The sequence below is a fragment of the Erithacus rubecula genome (assembly GCF_903797595.1).
Source record: "Erithacus rubecula genome assembly, chromosome: 8".
NCBI lineage: Eukaryota > Metazoa > Chordata > Aves > Passeriformes > Muscicapidae > Erithacus > Erithacus rubecula.
In genome coordinates, this window is record NC_136659.1 from 8,269,054 (window position 1) to 8,292,266 (window position 23,213).

At 42.7% G+C, this 23,213-nt stretch overlaps 1 protein-coding gene across 1 annotated transcript in view; it reads right to left on the reverse strand.

The window, feature by feature from the left end:
* Nucleotides 1-23,213, reverse strand: part of TMEFF2 (transmembrane protein with EGF like and two follistatin like domains 2) — a 114,252-nt gene that overhangs the window by 7,515 nt on the left and 83,524 nt on the right. The window contains exons 6-8 of the mRNA XM_079311809.1: nt 22,088-22,236; nt 21,160-21,219; nt 330-453 (exon numbers count right to left, since the gene is read on the reverse strand). Coding sequence (XP_079167935.1) covers nt 330-453; nt 21,160-21,219; nt 22,088-22,236 — 333 coding nt within the window. The remainder of the gene's footprint in view (nt 1-329; nt 454-21,159; nt 21,220-22,087; nt 22,237-23,213) is intronic.

Genomic DNA, 23,213 nt, shown 5'->3' on the forward strand with positions numbered 1-23,213 from the left:
CACCTGCTGCTGAAGCAGCCACCTGCTGCCCCACGAGCACCCCCCTCCCTCAGGCTGAGGGCACCTAGCATGGTCTGAGTACTTTGTGGGGGGCTTTTAAAAACACATCTAAATAGAACTGAAGTCTACTGGGTGGCTTTACAGTCAATTAACATTGTTCATAACTCAATACTCTTCTGGGACTTCGCTGAATAATTTAAGTCTGATGGATTTCATAGCACAAAGGGCCATGGTTGCCATTATTTTCCACAGCTGATGTAGATTAAGTGCTGCTGTAAGTCAGTATTTCCATGTGTGTGGCCTTCCCTGGCTGGTAGGAGAAGGGTTACCTGCAGGATGGTTCCAGCATGTTTGTGGAGTGCTCACACTTGCCATGCATGCAGAAGCCGTTGTAATGCTCTGGACAGGGGATGTAGATCCCTCTTGCACTTTCCTCCAGTTTATTTGCATTCTCTGTGAACACAGATGAAGGGGAATGTTAACCTGACCATGTAGGATAAGATGAAGTCATGGAAAGAACTCAACATATGAAAGAAAAGAAAACCAAAAGGACAGGATGTGAAAGATGTTCATGGGAAGCAAGAGCAAGGGTTTGCAAGGGTTTATCTCAGTCTTTCATAATTCCTGTCAAATTACAGCAAATGAGACACCTGAGAAAATAACATGACTATTAGAAATCTGATGACAGAATAGCACATGCAAAATACATGATTATTTCTGTTTTATTTTATGTCTCCTGTCTCCTAAAACTGAGGCAAGGTTGGGAGAGAGACTCTGGACACTTGCATGTAATATACATTACAATACATTTTGTAATTCAACAGAACAAATACAGAAAGACAATTTTATGGCTGAAGTAGAGAAGTTTATCACCAGTGCTGCATGCCCATGCCCCAAAGCCCAGTGGCCTCCTCCACATCCCACAGCATCCAGCACTTTGAACTGGTTTGACTTTCTGACCCTATTTCTGCAGCAGTTAAAGAGTCACTGAGACTGCAAATCCTGGGAAATCCCTTCATGCAGCCAGGAAAATGGAGGTTTCATTTAGTTTTGAAGCAGGTGTGTGCTCAACTTCACAGGCTGAAACACAGAGTGTTACCACCATGAACTCACATGAATTTTGTAGGCCACCGAGGTATTAATTAATCTGGGTAACTTTTGCAAATTCTCCCATTTAACCAATATTTATGATATCTCAAATGCTAACACTCCTTTTTCTGTGATTCTATCTTCTAGCCATGATTAATTAAAAACAGAAAAAAGAAATCTCATGATGGATGTCTGAGGAAATGTAGCTTGCACGCAAATAAGTTGAAGCATTTTTATCTTCCAAAGGAAGTCCCTGAGTGTTATAAAACAATTGCAATTTGTGTTCTGCCTCTGAGCCAGTCATGCCAGCAGCAGGCATGCTTAGGTATTATCCCACCTCTGGGAAAAGTGTGTGCAGCAGATCCAAGATTCAGATTTTCATAATGAATTTCTTTTCTGTCACTGCTGTCCAAGGAGAGTTGTAAGAGTCTCTAACCACTTGCACTAATAAAGTTGGTTATATTGCCCTGATGTGAAAACAGGAGAGGACCAGCTCCCAGCAAATGAGAATGACAGGCAACCTCTATGTCCCTGCTGGCAGCAGCAGCTTCTCTTTCATCCTTAGGGCTTCCAGGACCTGTGCACTGTGGGCCATATTGCAGATATGCTGAACACAAACCCGTGTGCCTCTCCCTGTTCCCTGATTCCACTGGGATACCTGTGAGGCTGGGGGAGGCTCTAGGGACCATGCAGTGAGGATTCCTGGGCTGGGGGCTGACAGCTGTCTCTGGGACAGCACAGACAGGATCTGCTGACAGGAGGCAGGTTAGAGCCATGGTGTAACCTCCTCTGACAGCTTGCCCAGGAATTTTTGCTACAGGAAAAAGGTGGGAAGACAAGGAGTCCATTTGGTCTGATATGAAACATTTTTGGCTACCTATGACCCTCTAAGTGAGACACTGGCTACCAACACATTAAATATATATGCAGGATGATGACCCCTTCCTGCATGCTCCTTTATGCCCTGGAAATCCTCCCAGACAGAACAAATGTGTGATGTGTCAGCTACCAGTGGACTTGCCCATGGCACACACAAAGATCTCCATGTGCTCAGGACCTGTGGGACTCCATTCCCATGTAGTGATCACTGTGCCTGATGGGTTCTGGCTGTGCTTGACCTCTGCTGTGGCCCACATTCAAATCTATTTCTGTCCAGGAAACTGCAGCAAGAAGTATGAGATCCTTATTAACACACATTTTTTTTTCTATGGTGGAAAACATAATGCCATTTCCTTCAAATCCTCCATTACCAGAGGAAGTTTGCTTCCTCTCTGAAGAACAGGAGACTGCTCTGTGTGTGTGTGTGTCTCTGATTGCTCCTTCTCAGGTACTGAGGTATCCAGGACTCAGGGCAAGAATCCCTCCTCTCTCAGATCAGCCAGCAGTGTGGTTAGAACAAAATGAAATCCTTTGGTTTAATTTTCTTTTATTTTCTTAAAAAAAAAAAGGGGGTAAATTGTAACTTTCAGGACAGACTAATCTGGGGCTTGAAAGGGGGACCAGGACCTATCTGGATGTGCAGATGCTCTCACTGTGTGTAGGCTTGCAGGGCTGGCAATCAAGTGGGTAGAAATCATGTTTTCCTTAACAAGGTCCCTGGCATACTTTAAAGTACATCTAGGATCATGCAGAACTTGTAATTACACCTCTGAGCATAATGTTGTGATGGAAAATGCTTTACTGAATCTAAAGTAAGATGGCCCAAGATTTGCTGCCATTCGTAGGAAAAACACTTCAGAGTAAACACTTCATACAGGAACACTTGTCACCTGTCCCAGAAGAGCCCACAAAACTTAGACACAAATTATCTGTATCTCATTTTGACTGATGACTCCTCCAAAAGAGTCAGGGATTTATATAAAGGCAGAGAGGGAGAAAAATGCATTTTAAGTTTGATCTGCTGTTTAAGTTAATTGAAATACAGACCACAATAAAAACACTGTTTTGTTCAGACTGAGAAGTTCCCCCTCCCAGCACATTTTGAACACACACAAAATATTTCCCTACTCCAAAACAGGCTATTTTTCTCATTACAAAATCCATCTTTTCAGAGCCAATGTAGAGACCCAAACACCCAGACAGGCTTTAAAAGTCCCTTCATGTTAAAATTGACTGCTCCCATCTCTGGAAGGACCTTTTCAACAATCCAGCTGTTGATGAGATACTAATTCTTATGAATGCATCACAGGGTTAACATCACCATGAAACAAGAACTATAAACTGATTCTAAAAAGAGAGGATATAAATGAAAACTATGCTGAGGTTATGAAGCAAACAAAAACTGTACATATCTTAAAAAAATAAACCTAAATTAAAGAAATTAAGACTTCTACCCTTATAAAAACTTTGGGTTATTTATCAATTCAGTATTGGATGCAATTTTTACTAATCAAACTACAGTATCTCTACACTCAGGAGCTTCTCTACCACACCAACCTCACACCAACAGAGAGCTAAACTAAACACAAACCCACTTTTTTCCAAGCACAGCAGATCTGTATGCATAATGCAATGACACAAACCCAATTCAGAGTTACTCAGGTTTCAGTAATGTTAAATTCAGTAGCTCCTCTCCACACACTAGACTTGCTGCATTCTAACTGGCAACAATGTGGGCAAGTTTTATTTGTGCCAGAAGGACAGATTTGTACCTTTTTGTGATGGACAGGATTTGAGGCAGAAGCCAGATGTAAAGACTAGAGATAAACATTGGACTGATTGGGTCAGTCTCTCCTATCTCTGGACAAAAGAAATTCCTGCCATGTTTCTCAAAATGCTTGTCCTATTTATTTCAAAAAAAGAAATACACCCTCACCCTCCAGATCAATTGTATTCAAGAATCTTTTTCTTGAAGCACTTTTCTGATCGAAAAAGTCACTTTGATGAAGCCAACATCTTTTGCATTTCTGCAGCATTTTTTTCATCTTTAGCCTAACATGACATTTCATATTGTTCACATCTCTTGTTAGTGCCAGCACAAGAGATGATAGCCTATCAAATAAGACACACTAGTCAAAACACATTATTTTTAAGTGCGTGGAGGCCAGATGCTACTGTGTGTAGCCTGAAACAGCCTGAAATCATCTCTCTCACTGGAAAAGTCTCCCAGCTGAACCCTTGCTCTCCAGGCTCTCTGTGGATGGCAGGAAGAAGCTGAGATGATGAACTATTTGTCTGGGATAAATCTAGTGTGGCTGGCCACCCACTCAGTGACCTTGCTTTTCCTGATGGATTGTCTTCAGAAATGTTAGATAAATTATTCAAAGCTGTATTGTCTCAATTCCTCAATATCCCTGTCTGTTCCTGTCTTTCATGAAGGCAGTGCAGAAGAATTATTTCAAATATATTTTGTGTCATTTTAGTTTTAATTTCTGGTTTAGCTACATGGCTTTCCTTCGGTGTTTGGGAGTTGAATGCACACCCTTCAGATTCTCAGGTAACTGCTTCAGTGAAAGCTGAAATTCAAAAGCTGGAGCAGTCTGCCTGGTGGCAGGATGTGACTCTGCAAGTGATGGAAACAAAGCAGCCAAACCCTCCTCTGGTCCCCAGCTCCCATCTGAGCAAACGTGGAGCTGCTGTTCCACAACCAAACATGTGCACCAGTGCCACTGACAAAGGAATAAATCCATTAGTGCCCTTGATGAGGATTATATGAAGTACTGTCTGGAGTGCCCAGAAAATTCTTTCCAGACCTAAGGTCCTACAATCCACTTTAGAGAAATTAAAATTAAAATCTAGGCAAAAATAGGATTCTTGTGTCCAAGAACTGACTGCCAGGCATTTAACAATTAGTTCTGCAGGGCTGATAATTCTGTCATTCTTCATGAGTGAATCAGTGAGACTTTCTAGGTGATTTCAAGCTAGCAGAGTAGAGGGCCATGTAAATTCTGATGTTAGCATTTTGGCTGATGTACAGCAGGTAAAGTTGGAGCTTTGGACAGAATAACTATTAGGCTATGCCCATATGAGAAAATATTGGCTCATGTACAATGTTAACACCTAGTGTACAGTCATCCCTGGACCAAGAGAAGGCCTGAAAATACATATACACACATGTATTTAATCAAATAAGGGATGAGGCAGTGAATGATGTGCAGCAGAAGCTATTTTGACACCTATCTCATTGGAAAAAGTGGTTAAGGCAAATTGACTTCCATAATAATTTAATCCTTTAATACTGCTGAGGTCAGTCAAATTTGCAGACGGAAGCTCTCGCTGATATTGAAGTAGTGACTCCTTACACATCACATCAGCTGAGGACATATGAAGGGAAAAAGGGATTCTGGGGTCAAGTCTATGTCTTTAACCTTCTCAACCCCTCTTGGAAGTAAATCCCCTTCCCTCCTTTTCCCTCCCTGCTGGCTCTTCCAAAAAGATGCTGCAGAGTACAGCACTGGGAACCTTCTTAACAAAGCTCTTCTGCTCTGCATCAAAGAGACTTCCTGTGCAATTCTTGTCTGAAATCAAAACAAACATCCAGAGAGTATCTACCTGTGGAACACGATGCCCTGAATTTTGGGAAAGAGCTGAAGTTGATTGACTGTGGGTGGGAATCTGAACTGTGTGGTTGAGATTAGGGGTAGTTTATGTTGCTCATCTTCAGACTTCACAGAGTCAGCAACTGCTGCTCTTTGGATGCAAAAGGGAACTTTCTCAGGCCAGGAACATCTGCAGGAATGGTTCAAAAGTCCAGGAGAGGGATGGAAATGGTGCTGCTCCCTCTGAAAGTGCAGAACTGCTTTAACAGATTTGAGGGCATTCCCCCCTTCCTCAATAGCATCCAATGGGAATGAGGTCCCACAGCAGCTTAGGGATGAAGTCCTCAGGCAGGCTTTCCACTCCCTTGTAATGAAGAACTGTGTCCTGGTTGGAAGGACAGTGTCTGCCAATAAAGGCAGAAACTTCGCTTTGAAATGGAGAATATAAATCCCTTCCCTCCAAATTATTATAATTTTGAAGTTAAGGGGCTCTCAGGCAAAGATATGGCAATTAGGAATAACAGTTCTTTACTAAGAAAATTAAAATAGAAATACAGTATTACAAAGAACAATCCCAAAACACTGACAGAGTCAGAATCCAACCTGACACACTGTCAGTCAGTCAGGGTGTTGGTAGCAGTCCCATTAAATGGTGGCTACAGTCCCCCTGCAGTGGCAGATGTGGTTCAGCTGGAGCAGTGCTCCTGTAGAAGGTGCAGTTTTCCTCTGAAGGTCCAGGGATGATGTGGAAAGGTCTGGCTTTCCTCTGGAATCCAGTGGAAAGAAGGTACCTTGTTGTTCAAAACCTCATTTTTTCTCAAGGTAGGAAAGGCTTGGCTCCTCCCCCTGGCTGGAGCATCTCTCAGTGGGATGATGTAATTTTATCAGTCACACAGTGGCACTGAATGGGCCAGCAGCAGATGATATCTTCCTGGAGGGAGGATGGGTTGTGGAAAAGATAAAGATGATTGCCCCAGATGGTTTTAAAGATGGGCCATTAGCAGATAGTATGTGCCAGGAGATCAGGGTCACTGCCCCACCCGGCTCAACAGATGGTGATAGAATATACATTTCTGGCCACATCCTGTATTGCAACCCAAGACAAACTGCCATGACAAATCCCAGCTCTGGTGAGAGAACAGATTTCTCCAGGGTCTTTGCTGACCAGCTCCAAGCTGCAGCATCCTTGGCAAACCTGCCCTGCTGCACGGGCACCCTGCACTGCTGCTCAGGGCCAGCCCCTCCAGCCCTCACATCCCCCCCTCCTGAAACCCTGCTTTTACAATTACACAGCGCCTCTTCACAGTGAGCAAAATGTGTGCAAGCAACTGAAAATCACTGTTTGGGTGGGCGTTGAGTGAGAATTCCGAAGGAAGTGCTTGCTGCTGCTCAAGAGGGAGCTCACCAGCCCACTCTCCCTGAGAGCAAGAGGAAAATGAGACACCAAATGTCAGCTGAAAATGTCTGGCACCACTATGCTGCAGCCTGAGCCTAAATTCTTCCTGCAGCCACTCCAAGTGCAAACTTGAAGCTAGTTTTTCTACATGAACTGCACAAAAAATACCCTTCCCATATTAGCTGCTTCACCAAGGGGAAAAAGAGAAATGGAACATGGTGAAATAAATTACATTCACTTCTTTTCTCAGGCACAAAATAGGCTTGCTGAACACAGTAATTTATTAATTTTAAATGTCCCTATGCAAATCAGTTCCCTGGAATAAGATAAAATCCACTTTCCTTTTTTAAAAATAATCTAGAGCTTTTTATGTTTGAGATGATGGCAAGATGTCCTAGCGCACTTTGAAAAAAAATATTGTGCTCTGTCTTTGCAGCAATGCATCCTAATTATTCAGCCTGCTGCCATAATTAATAATAGAAACCAATGAATTAAGACACTAATAATCCCCAGATGTTCAAATGGAGAACAAAATACTTTCAGCTTGTCAGCATATATACGGGGGCTATGCTATATATGTTAAAGCTGTTGCTGAACTTCGGAAATCAAGAAGCACTTTTATTTACAACATCTGTGAATATATCTTCCTTCTTTGAGAAAACTGATTGAAATCAAGCAACTTGTTAATCATTTTCCTGCATATATAACAAGACCATTTGTCTACTCAAAATGAAGCCAGTACTGTTTTCCTGTCTTTTTTTTACCCTTTTTTTTTCACAGTGTCTGTTGTCCCCTTGAATTAACAGATGCCTGACCCTTCACACTTGATTCCAGGACATCCAGAGGAGGATGATGCCCTGAGCTCTCCCTCTGTACTCCTCTCTTGATTCCAGGACATCCAGAGGTGGATGATGCCCTGAGCTCCTCGTCCCCACATGTCAGCAGCACCTGCTGCTCCCCAAGCCAGCAGACTGGGGAGGTCCCTGTGTCATCTCTGTGTCAGCTGTCCCCAGGCCACCTCCCCACAATTTTGTGGATGAACTAACACAGACAGAGCTCTTTATGGCCACTGCTGTGGGGGCTGCAATCATTGCTAGGTTGTGATTTAATGATGCAGGGCTGTATTGTGGATTTATCAAAGCCCTGGGTAAAGGGGTTCTTACAGTTTGTGCTGCCTTCTTTTGTTTCAGGATTGAACAAATCTGTGTTAACTCCATTCTTGGAATACATTAAATCCCTCTTGGTGCTAACTCAGCTTCTCTTTGTTTTTGGCAAGCTGCTGATGTTCCCTTCACTCAGATTCTCCTGCCTAAGAGAGATGCCACCAGCCCTGTGGGAGCAGCATCCTCCTCCTTCAGAAACCAGCAGTGTAAAGAAACAAAGTCACAGTTTATCTCCTTGTGTATGATCTCCTTAGGCAGCTCATGACAGAGCCCTTAGAGGATGAGTTAACCTTATTATTATTGTAATTCTGTGTTGAAAAAGAGTTGGTGTCAGTTTAGAGATTTGTGAGGTTCCCTCCAATTAGGCTGCGTGCCTGCAGGCAGAGGGGCGAGTGCTGGATCCATCACAGGACAGCAGAGAGAGTGTCACCCTCTGTGAGAAATTCCTCCCAACAGCTGAGCCAAAGGCTGTTTTCTCTCCCATCCACCTCTCCTCCAGCTACTCATTAGTGCCAGTGCTGGAGGGGGTAAGAAATGGGCAGGAACAACCAGATCAGGGCTCCTCTCTATGCCCTCCCCTCTGACAAAGTACGCCTGAGTTTCAATTTACTGTTTAATACCAGATTGAACAGAGATGGAAATACCACCCCAGTATGTGGATGTTAGCAGCAGAAGATGCTTCTTTATACAATCAAATTGTGTCTCCTTCAGAGAAAGCAGGCATGGATCTGCAGAGGATGCTAGGAGGGACACTGCCAGTGGAATACCTCTATGTTCAGTGCTGTCTTTTGGAGCACAGGAGACAGACCACCATCTCTACTGCACACACACAATTCTCACCAACCAGCAGCTCTTCACAACCCTTCCCAGTCCAGCACTGCAGTGACACAGCACTATCAGTTAACTTAGTTATGTGATGATTAAGGAACAAAACTCCCCGAACTTCACGGAGAGGCGTCCTGCTGTTTCTGCTTTGTGTGCTACTATGCAATTTCTATATCAAAGCAGCCTGGCTAGTGCAGCACTCCAGAGCAGCTTATTTATATGTAGATGTGGCTATATGACATTTCCAAATGCCATACATTTGCATATGAAGGTCCCACTTTTTTTCCCCCCCACTTCAAGTAAACAGAGTCTGCTTCGATTCCAAAGCAGTGCTTTCCCTCAGTTGGAGCTGGCTGAGAACCATCCTCCTTAAGCAGCTAAAAAACCCCTGAAACACCTGATTTTCACAATTCAGCAGCCTTGGCTATCAATAGTGTCTCTGGGTGGGTCTTGTGATTTATAGATGTACCTTTGATAGCAAACCGAGCGCAGAGAGCAAAACTGCAAGACCTTAAGATTTCACATGAAATGGCTGCAGATAATCTGCAATACCAATCAATATTTGCAAATAGGCCTTGGACAGATGATGGAAGCTTGTGGTCATCCTAAAAAAGCCTGTGGGTCACATTCATTATAGCTATGAAGATGGTATTGATTTTTGTCACTGATTCTCCACTTGAAAACAAGAGCAGGAGCATGTTGCAGGAGCTGCTGAGGAGCTCAGAAACTGCAAACCTAACACAAAACCACAACCTTATGTAACACCAGGAAAGCCAAGTGGACATTATATATTCAGCTTTCTTGTCAAAGAAGATAAGGCTGAAGCAGATGGTATGTGGGCAAAGTTTCAACCTGAATACATTGCCTTGTAAAAACCAACAGTGCTATGAAAACAGTGCTATGAAAATGTAACGTGAGGCTGATGAACACGTTACCTGCACACTGATGCAGGCACTCCCAGGAGTCACCCTCACTGTTGTCTCAGCTCATGGAGCTTCATCCACCCCCCAGTGCCTTTCCAGAGCACCTCACCCTCTGCTGCATCAACTATGACAAATGGGACGAGCTGCCAGAAAGCTGATAAATACTTTTGATACGGCTCTAAAAATAGTGAAGGGATATTTGTATCCTTCTGACACTTTTTGGAAAGTAGATGGATATGCATGACCTAAGTTTTAAGAGGGGTGTCAGGAATATTGATGTGTGGAAGGAGCAGGATTGTCTGGCTGGTGCTGCCCCAGGGGACAGTCTCTTGACTGATGATGTCTCCATCTCCCAGCTGAGGGTGTGCTTGGAGGGGGCTCGAGCAGAAAAATGGGAGCCCATCCAGAAAAAAACAGGATTCGTCTTGCCCACCTAGGACATATCTTTTCCTCACTGGGGATGATGAAATTGGAGAGATGGGGTGCAAGCCTTCTCTGAGCAGCACTGCTGTGCCCTAAGTTATGTCCTTGCAATTCCTGCCACATTAACTTCTGTTATTATCAAGTATGATTGAGCTTGGCATGTTCCCAGGATCACACCTGTAAATTTAATCTGATATTTCCAAACCCTCTCTGGAAATGTGGCAGTCAAATATGGTTTCTTCCTTTTCCCTCCAATCTCTAGAACAATGTAGACTCCACAGGTCTCCAGTTTGCACAGCCAACCCCAGATGTCCTGAAGTTTTCCCTTCTTTGGCACCTATGCAGGAATTTATGCATTGGTGCAACTAGCAGCTCTTCCAGATTTTAGGGACTACACTGATAGAAATTGCTTTTAAGCAATTAAACTGTAGATTAACAAAGCATGCTTCCAGTTTGTGTGGAGATGCACTTACAACCTGTATCCACCTGATCATACCCAGGGAACAGGCACATCTTCCATAACACAGAGCTGCATTTTCCATCCATCCTCTCCCCTTCAGCTGAGTTCATGGCTTTTACTGGCAGAAAGATCAGGCAGGCAATCAATGAAACAAAGCAGGAACTTCCTCTTGAGAAGCTGCTACACATAAAAGCACACCCTAATCCAATTACCAGGCTGCCCCCTAATTTCCAATAGGAACTCCAGCTCTGAATGGATTGTTTTCCACAGAGAAGCAGTGCTTGAAAAGGTCTCTGACTTATATTTAGGTCTGCCAGCATGGTGCTATAAGACTTTACTTTCTGGTTTCACACTTCAAACAAACTCAGAAAATTACAACTGAAAGCAAGTATGAATGGCAAAACTGTCAGAGGTTTGATGGGAGGCTTGGATAAGAAAAGGTTACCCAGGTACGTGACAGAGTGGACAAGTAGGTCAGGGATATCACTCTGCCTACAAGGCATTTCCTTCAGTCCTTCTGACAATCTGAAGGTTTTACAGTCCTAGTTTTGCACTGCTTTTATATTCAGTTTGATTACTAAAATCAGTCCTTTTTTTTCGGGGCACATGTTGGCAAGATGCTGCCAAGCTGAAGTGTGACACCCATTTGGCTCCCTTCCCTCCTTTCTTTTTTTCCAAGGTAGCATCTGTGCTTGTAAAGACATGCTGCCTGAGAGGATTCATCCAGGAAACTAAAGAAAGAGCTGCAGAATTTGGGGGAAGTGTGTGAGAAAATAGGAGATGGAAATAAAAATACTTGACTCCTATATGTGGTATTTTTGTACACTTCCTGAATCACATGCCTGGCAAATCCCTTGTGAATATCCTGCTTATTTTAGTTGCCAGAACATGACCCTGAATGGCCTGTGACTACTCAGAAATATGTCTGTAGCTGGCTAAAAGCATGGTTTCAGCCATACTTTCCACTGCTTTTGTTCAGGCTATTCAGAAAAGTTTTGTTATGCTCAGAAACATTTTATTGACATGTTGCAAACCTGTGATCACTCCTCCTTACAAATCAAATGCTACACTTGCTGAGGGATGAATCCTCCGTGGTTTGGTGCTATTTTTACTCACTCCTTTGCCCTGAGTCCTGCATTGTAAAACTGTGATGGCAATGGGTCCACACTGTCTACAACCTTGCTTTTTGTATCAGTCCAGTGTATTGTTAAAACCTTTTGTGGCTGCTCAGATGGTTGGCTTTCAGCAGATTACATGTTTGAAACTCCTACTTGGTAAACAGGAGTGTGCATCCTTTCCCATGCCTGGAGCTGAAGAGACATCCCTTACTATTCCCAATTTTAAGTGTAGGAGAAAATGGATAAAAAAATATAAAATGCCACTGAAGTAAAACCTGCTGCTGGAATTCATTATTGCTCATTTTCAAGCACAGAGAGAAAAGTCTATTAAGAACATTATTTTTAAATAAATGAATACCTGCATCTACTATTTTTCCACACCTGTTATTATTGTCTTGCAGCAGTGCCACTGAAGTGAGCTGGAAAGATGGCATTTGTGGAAATAAAGGGTTTGGTATTTTAACTCCACGCTTACTCCTAGAGCTAATATTGAAAGCAGAACAAGCTGAATGAAAAAGAAAGGGCAATTCTGGGAAATGGAAAATTTACCAAGAATAAAAATGGACCAAAAACCACACAGAGGAATCTCAAAGCCATTAAACTCAATAGCCACTCTCCCACTACTTTAAGCAAGGCTGGAATTTTACCTACTGCCTCTTTAAATCTTATTGACTCTTATAACAGTATTTTAAACCAAACAGCTGACATCCTTCTGCCCAGCCAAGGCCTTTTAAATCACTGAAATGCAGGATGGAAAAAAAAATCTGCAGTGCCAGATGTGTCTAAAAACAGTCACAGTTCTTGTTGAGGCGATCTGCAGAGGAAAATGTTTAGCATTTATCATGCCTGACAAAACACTAATAGTTTATCAGTTTTGATATTACACACTAATAACAAGCTTTTCCATGGCTACCTCATTTGCAGAGCATGGAGACAGGCTACACTACTGTTACTGGATTTTAGAACAGTGCTTTTTATTTAATCCTTCTCCTTCCTAGCTGGATGGAAGCACACTTCCATTATTTAATGAAATTGTAAACTAAATACTCTAGGGAAGGGGTGTTTTTGATATATACCTGACACAGTTTTAAACCACAGATAAAACAAGAGGGAGATTAAAACCAAAGGGAGAGTTTTAATTTCTCCCCCCTCCCCCAAAAATATTTTGCCATTATGTAATGCTGTCTGAAATGGCTAAGGCTTGTGATAACAGCACTGCATTTTGATTCAGTGATGATAATATTCTGACATGCACTGCCACTGGTACTCTAATAGCACATTTTGTTTACAGCTGTTGTATTTCCAAGAAGAGGAGTTTCACAGCCACTTAATGCTCATGGGTACAAGCTAAAATGACAGCCCAAGTGTGTAAGAAGTCACCTTTCTAGGCAGGTAAATATTGCTTTCAAGCCTGAGTTATTAAGAGCACTTCTGCCTGCTTGGTGATACAGAGGTGCTCTTCAGACTCCTGAATGCAGAGGAATATTTGGATGGACAGAAGTATGGGAGAAGGCACAGCTCATATTCAAACTCCTGCATCTCCTTCTGAAACCCATACTTTCTCTAAACCATTTCCATTTTCCTGCAGAAACAAGTTTCTCTCATGGTTTCATACATTAAATGTTAATATGGAAAGTATAGTTATGTTGCACTGCTTGAAAAGTCAGTGCAGGGTGTGGCTTTTAGCAGGTGTGCTCAATGGAAAAGGTAAATGCACTTTTTAGCAGGTGTGTTCAATAGAAAGAAGTAGATCCATCAGCCAAGTGAAACTGTTGTGGCAAAATATTTGTCTGTTTTTACTTTCTTTACCCAAATCTATTAAACCAGGCAAAACTTGTCACTTGTCTCCATCTAGTCTAATTCTTAAGGTCTACTAAAAATAAATATACCAGCTCCTTCTTTTCTTTCCCAAGTATATTCCCTTTAATTCCACCAGATGCATTTGTACTCCTGAATCCAGGTGAAATTGTTATCTCAAGGCTCAGATTACCACTGCACGTGTCTAAATGATCAAATTATCTCGTGTTTGTATTGCAATTTGACATGATGATACTCCTTCTACAAAAAAGGATGTTTCAGTCAGTTCTAAGCAACAACTTTCCTTATGGTTACAACTTATTTATTACAACTGTCATGTGCTTTCATCTCGTGGTATTTTGATATCTAACATTTCATAAAGAATGCCAAAACATCCCATGAAACAAAATTCTGAGGAAATTCAATTCTATGAATATTTCAAAATAATTTTTTTTCAACATTTCAGACTAGATCAAACACAAATATTTAAATGTTGATGTTTCCTGAAAACAGATATTCTAGCATCTCATTATAACTTTAACTCTCAAATCCATGGGAAGGCCCTGTGATTCCTAACAGCAAATCTGGTGTGCAGGGGGTCTGGGGCTGTCTGCAGTAAATTTAACATCTGCAAAGCCCCTTTATGGCCTGTGCTGTTAGATGGAGCTCATACAGAGCTCTATTTAGTGCTGGTGTGTCTCAAAGGAGGGGCCTGGAAAATGGCAAGGATGCAGTATTAACTAGGTGCTACAAGGTGATTTAGTCAGGTGTAAAAAGAACTTTTTGGCTAACTGTAAATCCCTTCACAATGGCAATGCCTGCAGCAGGAATTATGGTGCATATTCCATAAATCCATGGCAGCTGAACATTGGCTGTAGATCATGTTGTTTCATCCCCACAAACCTCTGAAAACAAAGGTTAGGAAATACAAATTTTGGGAGTAGCTGTAACCAGGGCATAAAAACTAGCATGACTGCAAACCATAAATGTAATTTTTGGAGGGTCCCTACCCTTGCCATGACAGGTTCTATTTAGGAAGTAGGTACCTGGTTAAAGACAACTTGAGAAATCAGGCACAGTTCAGCTTGTGTTGAATTTCTGGGATTTTTATGTGGAAGAAGGAAGGTGTCTTTCTTCTCTGCAAGCTTTGCCTTCCTTTCAGCTTAGCCATTCTTCTGATCAAAATACAGATACTGAGCAGAGGACCAAAAGATCAGCAAGTACTGAGAGGCTCAGGTTTGAAAGTGAAGATGGGTTCCTGTGCTCCAAATAACACCAAACATATGTAAATGGAACCTTATGTGTTTATGGACTGGGACACAAATGGAAGAATCTGGAGAAATGCCTGCATGAACTCAGGTCTGCTCATCTCTATTGCACACAGAATTTCTGTTTTTATCCATAACCTTTAAGAGAACAAAATGTTACAGAAGTCTGCTAACAGGATAGCATAAGGGGAAAACCAACAAGTAAGGCACACAGTCTTGGGCAAGCAGAAGAAGTGCTTGGAGCAAGCTTCATAAATTTCTCACAGTTCTGATGGAAACCCCACATGACAAAATACACTTGGATTACAACCTCCACCCTCACCCCAAATCTTAAGGAAGTTTTCCACCTGAATCCATTTCCAGGAGTTAAATGCTTCAGGGATGCTGACAACACTAGAACAGCCTGGTCTAGTTTTGTGGTTTTTAGGCAGCCTGTGCCAACACTGGTGTTACAAGCTGGAACTTGTTTTTACTGTTTGTTTCCTACAGATCAAATTCTTAGCCTGGATTTACTGAATTTTCAGGCTCCCAAGCTTTAATGCAAATCAAATAGCTTTCTTTATAATGTTCACTCACAACAATACTGAATTTGTTTATTACGTGAGGAAAGCACAAATGAATTCTGCAACTTTTGATTCACACTCATTAGTGACTGAATTAAGGGCTAAGCTTTAGAGGCACAAATGGAAATGTTCTTCCTCCTTGAGCTACATCAGTCTAAGGTAAAGAGATGTCTAGCAGTTCACCTGAGACCTAATTTAAGTTTTAATGCTAACAATTACAGGTTCCATGAGCATGACACTGGGAAATTGTAAGTAATGAAAAGGCACAATTTATCTCATTATAAAACCAAAACCCCCCCAGAAATCCAAAAAAACAAGGCACATTTTACCAAGCTTAGTGCATCCAATTCAAAGTTAGAGGAGAACTCCCATAAAAAGTGAGGTATTCTCTTGAGGCTGACAGATTAAATGAGCAATATTTCTCTCTGCCTCTCGCTTGTTTTTAAAATCTCCATAAGCCTGTTTTTATTTTGCATGCTCCTCAGGAAGAGACTGTTAGGAGTAAGTGCTGTTAAATCACATGGCACAGTTCTCTGGAGTGCTGCAGCTTCCTTGCTGGCAGGGGGCTTGTTTGTGAGGCTATTATGTGACCCCTACCACAGTGGGTCTGTCTCCCATTCCAAAAAAATTATGTAGATTTCAGCAAGATAGAGCCACCAGGATCTGAAGGTAAATTTGAGATGGTTCTACAGAACAAAAGCACTTGGGGTAGCCTGTGCTGCAGTGCCCATAGCAAGACAATTGCATTGTTGCCCCAGCCTTTCATATTTTAGAAATAAAACATCCAGCCTTCCTTATAACTGAGGAAAATGCTGGAGTGGGACTTTCCCCACTCCACCTTTTACAGCCACAAAAGAAACAGCTGCAGGTTTTCATTTCAAAAACATCCAGGACAAGTGGAGGTTTGGGGGCCAAGAGAATCATTGGGACTGACTCTGCTGTCCACTCAGAGCTGAGTTCAGGAGTAGCTGGCAGGAAGATTTACTGACCTTACAGCTGGTATCTATCACTGCCTTTCAGATTTTCCTCTGGATATCAACAACACTGGAGGAGCTGCAAGGCAGCAGGAGGGCTGGAGACCACCAGGCTACCAGAGCACAGTGATCTCTCTCGTGGTTAAAATCCTCTCAGAAGAATCTAGACTGAGTTTTTTTCCCCCCTCATCTACCACCTTGTGACTGTGACCACCAAGGACTTTCACTGTGCATAAAGTATATTTTCATAAAAACTTGCAAACAAGTGCAAATAGCGATTTGCAAATGCAAATAACAATTCAAGGAACATTTAAAAGCTTCCTGTTTCTATAAAAATGTATAATTTGTACCATTCTTGTTCCACAGGTCACAGTGTGTGTGTCTGTGTGTGAGTGCAGGTGGAGGCTGCAGCTAGACACCATTCATGCTGCCACACAGCTGCCAAAATATTAAAGTCTAGTTTCTTTCAATTTTTAAGTGATTTGATGCAACAGCAGGAAGGTTTTCTATATAATCTACTTATTTAGTGTGACAACCTCTGACTCTGAGGCTGAGGAATCGAAAGCCAAGCAAATCTGCATATGCAAGGATGTAATTTCTCTCACATTTTTACAAAGCTGCAGATGAGAAACAGTTTCTCTCTAGCTGTGGTGGTTGCACAGTGTTCAGTTTTGTGTCTCACTTGCTAATTCCATTAAGAAGAAAGGAAAACCAAACCTGGTTCACAAAGGCAGAGCAAAAATGCACCACAGTTTATATCCCATAGCTAAGCTCTGGGGCTTTATTATTCTTCAGCAGTTCAGCAAATGGCTGACACAGTAGTAGAACACAAAATTTAATTTGAACAGACAATGTCAAGTGGTTTAGACTCCAAACTTAACCTACATTGAAAATGTTGTCATCTGGAGAAGGAATCTAGTCTGGAGTTCTCATATTTTAGTCCAGGGGAGGGGGGGGAAATTAAAAAATAGTCACTATAGAAATTCAGCACTGCTGTTCTGATTCCTGGCTCCTCTCCAGGCCTGTTACAGATGAAGATGGTTGTGACTAAATTGTATTTATTTTGGAGCCCAAGACTCTTGGACTTTTGAAGGGTCTCACTGAAGAGTCTGAGACTCTTCTTTATCCTTGTGTGGCTCTCATGGCCTTCATCCCCCAGCAGTGCCCCAGTGCCAGCCGTGCCCAGCCAAGGGAAGATGATGTGTTGACACAGATGGATTTTGCCCTTTTTGGTGGAGCTCTGAGTTTGCTTGGGCAACACAGCCATCTGTTGGATTACTCACCCCAGCAGCCCTGGCAGTGCCAGGCAGCACTCTGAGAAGCATCCAAGGCTGTCAGGCAGGTTTGGAATCCCCTGGGAAGGCAGGAGGTGAGCAGGGAGCAGAGCAGCCACGAGCAGACGTGCAGCATTTTGTGCTCGTTCTCGGTTCTGGGTGCAGCAGCAGCATTGGCAAGATGGGCCAAGGCACTGCCAGGACTCCCCAGGAGCCCAGAAAGCACCACCTGAGGCTGATGCCAAGGGAGGCTTTACTGCCCTCGAGGAACTCCAGAACACAGCTCAAACTGACCACTTGAGGATGCACATTTTTCACTATTTGGGCTGAAAATGCCTCCTTCTCCCTTCCATCAGCCTCTCTGTGCTGCTGGCATTCAGCTGCTGAGCCTTGATCTAATCAATGCTCATATGGGGAGGTTTGTCTGGCCTGGAAGATGATATTATTGAATAGGTCTATCAAATTTGTCAGTGTCTTCGCCGACAATTTTCATGAATATATAACATTGAAATATGGCACATTCATACTGACTTATTCCTTATGGTGTTCAAAATGGCTTGGAAAGAACCTTCTGTAATTTGATAATGAGAAAGGATAAAGTCATTAGGGGCATAATTGGTAATATCCAGATCTTAAGAAGATAATATAAATATTGAAGAATATAAATAAATAGGCAAAGGGATTAACAAGACAAGAACTTCTTGATTGCCTGGACTCTGAATTCCAAAATGCCATCAAACAGCCTTATTTATGCATATAATGGGGAAATTCAAGAAAACATCCATCACAGGACTTTCAGCTAAAACATACATTACACTTAAAATGCTTCAAAATGCTCTTTCATGGAAATTGCAAGATAAAGTGTATTTCTATTGGATTTGAAGGAAAAATCGCACCCATTCATTTATTCAGCAAAACCAAATCTCACTGCACAAACTTGATCAAGGTCAACGATCTGCCATTTGTTGAGGAGAGTGAAAATCTCCCCAAGTCTGATAAATGCCTTGGGGTTTCAGAAAAGGGAGAGGCCAGCACTGCACAGAGGCATAGATGCACAGTGTACAGACACGTGTGGCACAGGCAGCCATGCCAAGGGGGGAATGGTGACCCTGGAGAGGCAGGACAGGTCACAGAAGGGCCTCCTACAGCTCACTCCTCTCAGGTGTGCTTTGTTGTACTGCTTTTTGGGTGCCTCTGACATTGGCCAGGCATTTAGAGTGCTGGCACAAATCTTGCCTGTGTAAAGCAAGAGGGTGATGCAAACCTAACACAACGGTTTATCCCCCAAAGGAAGGAGTACCCTTGGCTTTGTAAGATTTGTGCCTTGTTGGTGAGCACCAGCAGGCTGGCAGGAATGGGAGGGAGTGAAGACACTGATGGAGCAGACAGCTTGAATAGTTCAACATGGAAAACCCCAGCTGGGTGTTGGAACTTGTGGCTGTCTGCAGAGCTGCTGCCCTCCCGGGCCCCGTGGTGGGTGTGTGGGGGTGGCTATGGAAAAACCTGCACAGCTCAGCCACCACAGCCCTTACAAAGAGCATTTGGCTGCATTAGCATAATTGACAACATCAATTATGCCCACTGCTGTACTCCCCCCTGGGAAAGGCTGTCCCTACAAGCCAGTGTTTTTAAAAGCGTGTGCTGTTCACGGTCTCGGCAATTTTTATTGCCATTAAATGGTAGGGAACAAAGATATTGTGTGGAAAGCCACAGGCTCAGGGAAATTGCTTCAGGGGCTGAGGAACTGTTGCTTTTTCACACAAAGCTTCCCATGGTTAGGGCAGCATTTCCTGTCTGAGGAGATGTGAGGGTGGGAAAGAAGTTGCACGTACCACATCCTTATCACAGCCACCAGCATCAAATGTTTCTGCAGCTGAAGGAACATGAGGATGGCACAGAGCTTCCTGTCTGCCAAATGCTGATGCATGAATGTTCACTGAGCCTCAGTTTTACACTGCTGCCTTCCTTTTCCCTGATTATTTCCAGGGAAGCCAGTGCCCTCCTCAGCTCTCCAGCAAGAAAGAGAAAGGATTTAAGACAAACATGACTTGGTCTTGGTTTCTAACTTAAAACATTTTGGCTTACTTGGCCTTGTGTTCCCATAGGACACCACACCAGCCTTTCCAGCCTTTTAAGAAAACTGACCACTACCTCTCACAAAATGCTAAGGGTGATTAAGAGTTTGGAGGAAAGACACTGAAGACTTTTTTTCTCTTTCTGTCTTCACCAATGGAAGGGCTCCTTGGCAGTAGGAAACACCTGGACTGTGGCTCACCTTGATCTTTTAGAAATCCATCCCAGCATTTTCTTTCCACAGCAACTTCCACCCTCCCTGCTTTGTGCTGCAGCCACCCCAAGACCTCGCCCTGCTCTGCCTCACCAAGACATCGTTTATTCACAGCTCTGTGTTTTAATCATCATGCACTGTGTTATGTAGGAATAGAACAATAATCTCTAAGGCTGGCTACCTCACTGTCACAGGAATGGCACAGAGGGCCTGCAGAGGAGATGACCAGCTGGATTATCTCCTGTCTCAGGACTCTCCCAGCAGGAAATGCTCTCGCCTGTGAAACCCTCAACTCTGTCTCACCCAAGCCACGCAGCTCAGGCAAACCCAGCAATGCACACCTACTCTCTCCAAACACTTCAAAACCTCAGAAGTGTCAGGGAACTGAAGCAATGAGTGCATCACCTGACCCATTTTCACCAGACCTTCCCAGAGGCTTTCATTCTCAGTGTGAGCTGTGAACATTTGCATGCACGTGCCCGCTCATGCACACGTTCCATTTCTAAATCAATCCTCCCAGGCAAGGGGTGTAAAAAATGTCTCCCAAACCTCACTAGTATTTACATGTTTTTAATTTCAAGTGCCATATAGGGCTATTCAGCCATTATATTTTACTATAGCTTCTAAATAAATTAAACCCATTTATCACTTAACCCCCCCCCACACCCCCATTTTAAGAACCTTATTAACATCATAGTTAAATGCTGACAGGTAATATCCATTATGGCAGAGTTTCATGGTATCCCAGCAGGGCTATGAGCTGGATTTTCACTTCCTTAAACCTGTATATCATGATAGAGATATGCATAATCCAGAGCACTGATTCTATAATTTTCAATAACGTCTGCTAATTCTGGCAAATAATTTACAGTATTTATTTCCTCTTGTCAAAACAGGTGTTTTATGGCCAGCATAGCTGTAGGTTGACAAAAATAGAAGCAGCCCATTTGTTAAAAAGAGAGTTTGAAGCAAAAGAAAGAGTAATGGAAAGACAATGTTTTCTTAAAGTAAACCAGGAAAAACATGCTAAAAGATGAGGATGCTTCACCCCAGCAAATGAAGGAGAGGAGAGACTTACACAGATCCTGTGAATTGTGATTCTCACAGAATAGGAACCGTACCTGCATAATCTGTCCTTGCATAATGCCCATCTTCTGATTTTGTAGTTGTTGTAGTATTGTCTGTGTGAAAAGAAAAGTGTTGAGTTGCCTGGGGAGCCTGGACTCCACACAGCCCCATGCCCCAATCACAGTTCCCAGGCAGAGCTAACCTCACTTGCACACACATCATCTCTGCTGCCTGCAAGGCTCTCCTGGGCCTGCCAGGTGAAAACAGCAGGATCTTTTTTCTAACAATATATGGTAACAGATTGCAGCTGGGATAAATATATCAGTCTGAAGCAAGGGTTGTCATTTCTGCTCTACTTGAAGTAATTGGGGATTTTAATATGTACCCTGAAATGAACTGCAACTTAGGGTGGTTAACTTTAAAGAGATAGGAATAAACAGGAATGTGTTTAATACATCTGTGTATGGCCTTGTGTGTTGAGGATTTATGGGTCAGAAGCCAAGGAAAAAAGCTATTGAGAGTCTAAGCCTCAGTAGACAGTTTATTTACAGGAGCTATTGAAAAGCAAATTCTCTTTGTTTTTATTTTAGAGAAAACCAGGTTTTTTACAGGTGATGTAGTAGCCCAAGAGGGGGACACAGAGAAACACTGTATTTATGGAGAAACAGAGAGAGCCTCAAGCCATGACTGGAAAACTTCCTTCCAGGCATCTTGGGCAGCATGGGGCCAGCAAGGGTCACTTGAAGAACCAGCCCAAGCACTGTGTTTTGGAGCACCTATCCAGGGAATCTCAGGATCCATCCTGGCAAAATAGGGCTCTGCCTCTCACCACAGCCTGTGCTCTAGAGTATAAACTGCAGCAGTCTAATGGAAATGTAACGATTCCCAAACAAGAAGCCAGCCCTGCTTCTTTTTTTTTTTTTTCCTCCCTGAACAAAAATTGAAAACATTCTTTGAAATGAGTTTTGTTATGAGAGTTACCTTGACATCGACCCAAAGACATGACTTCAATTTTCTCCTGTTTCTGGCATGATGCCTCTTTGATTTGACATGCATTATCATAAGATTTCCCATCGGAAGCACAAAGAGGATTGAAGTTGGTTTGAGAACAGTCAATGTTGCACACACACCTGAAAAGACACAGAAGGAGAAAAAAGAAGAGGCTAATGTGAGAAACTTTTTTCAATACATCATAAATACATCTCAGAAATATAAGTGTTTGTATTATCCTGACTGTACAATGCAAATCAACATAATGTAAGTGGAAAGTTCTGTCAAGAGGTCATTTGTATTTCTTGATGGAAATGAGATGCAGGGAGAGGGAAGAGGCACATAAAAGCAAGATAAAAGAAGTATGTTTTACATGGAAAACTGTACCACAGCATTGCCACTTGTAATCTCCTGTAAACCAAAGAGATATGCAGATAAAGCAAGCTGCTGAGCCCTCCTGCAAACTAAAGGAGGCACAAAATTCTCCTCTGTTCAGGTGCTGTCCATTGTATGTAATACCATATAAACTGGGTTGATATCGATTTATGATTTAATTCTGAAAATAATTACAGCACCTAGAGGCACTCTGACTGTAACAGAAGATGTGATACTGAAGCCTCAGTTCACCCCTCTGGGATAAAACCACCTGCCAAGACAGACTGGAGCAGGGATGTGACTGCTGGTGGGATCTCCCCAGCTCCTGGACACAGAGAGGCTGCTCACTAACAAAACCAGGAGAATGCTGTTTTAGGGAAGCACTTTCTGAAGCACTTGGATAACTCAGCCTTACCCAGGTGTTCCCCAGGAAGGTCTCCTGACCTGGTGTTGTCCTCTGGAATGTGCCCAGGGTGATGGAAAACAGTGGAGCCAGTACTTGTCTTCAGTTAGAATTTTTTTTTTTTTTTTTTACACTGGGTAGGTGTATTTACCCCAAATGTTCACAAAATACAGAAAACTTCAGTTCAAAAAGAGGCCAGTGGTGAAAAGCTGTGGTTATAAATTAAATTACACGATTTCATAACTCGAAGAGTCTAGCTCCCTGTGTGTAGCAATTTCCCCACACTGATAAACATACAGAAGAATATAAGAAAAAAAATAAATGCAGTGCATTTCCCAA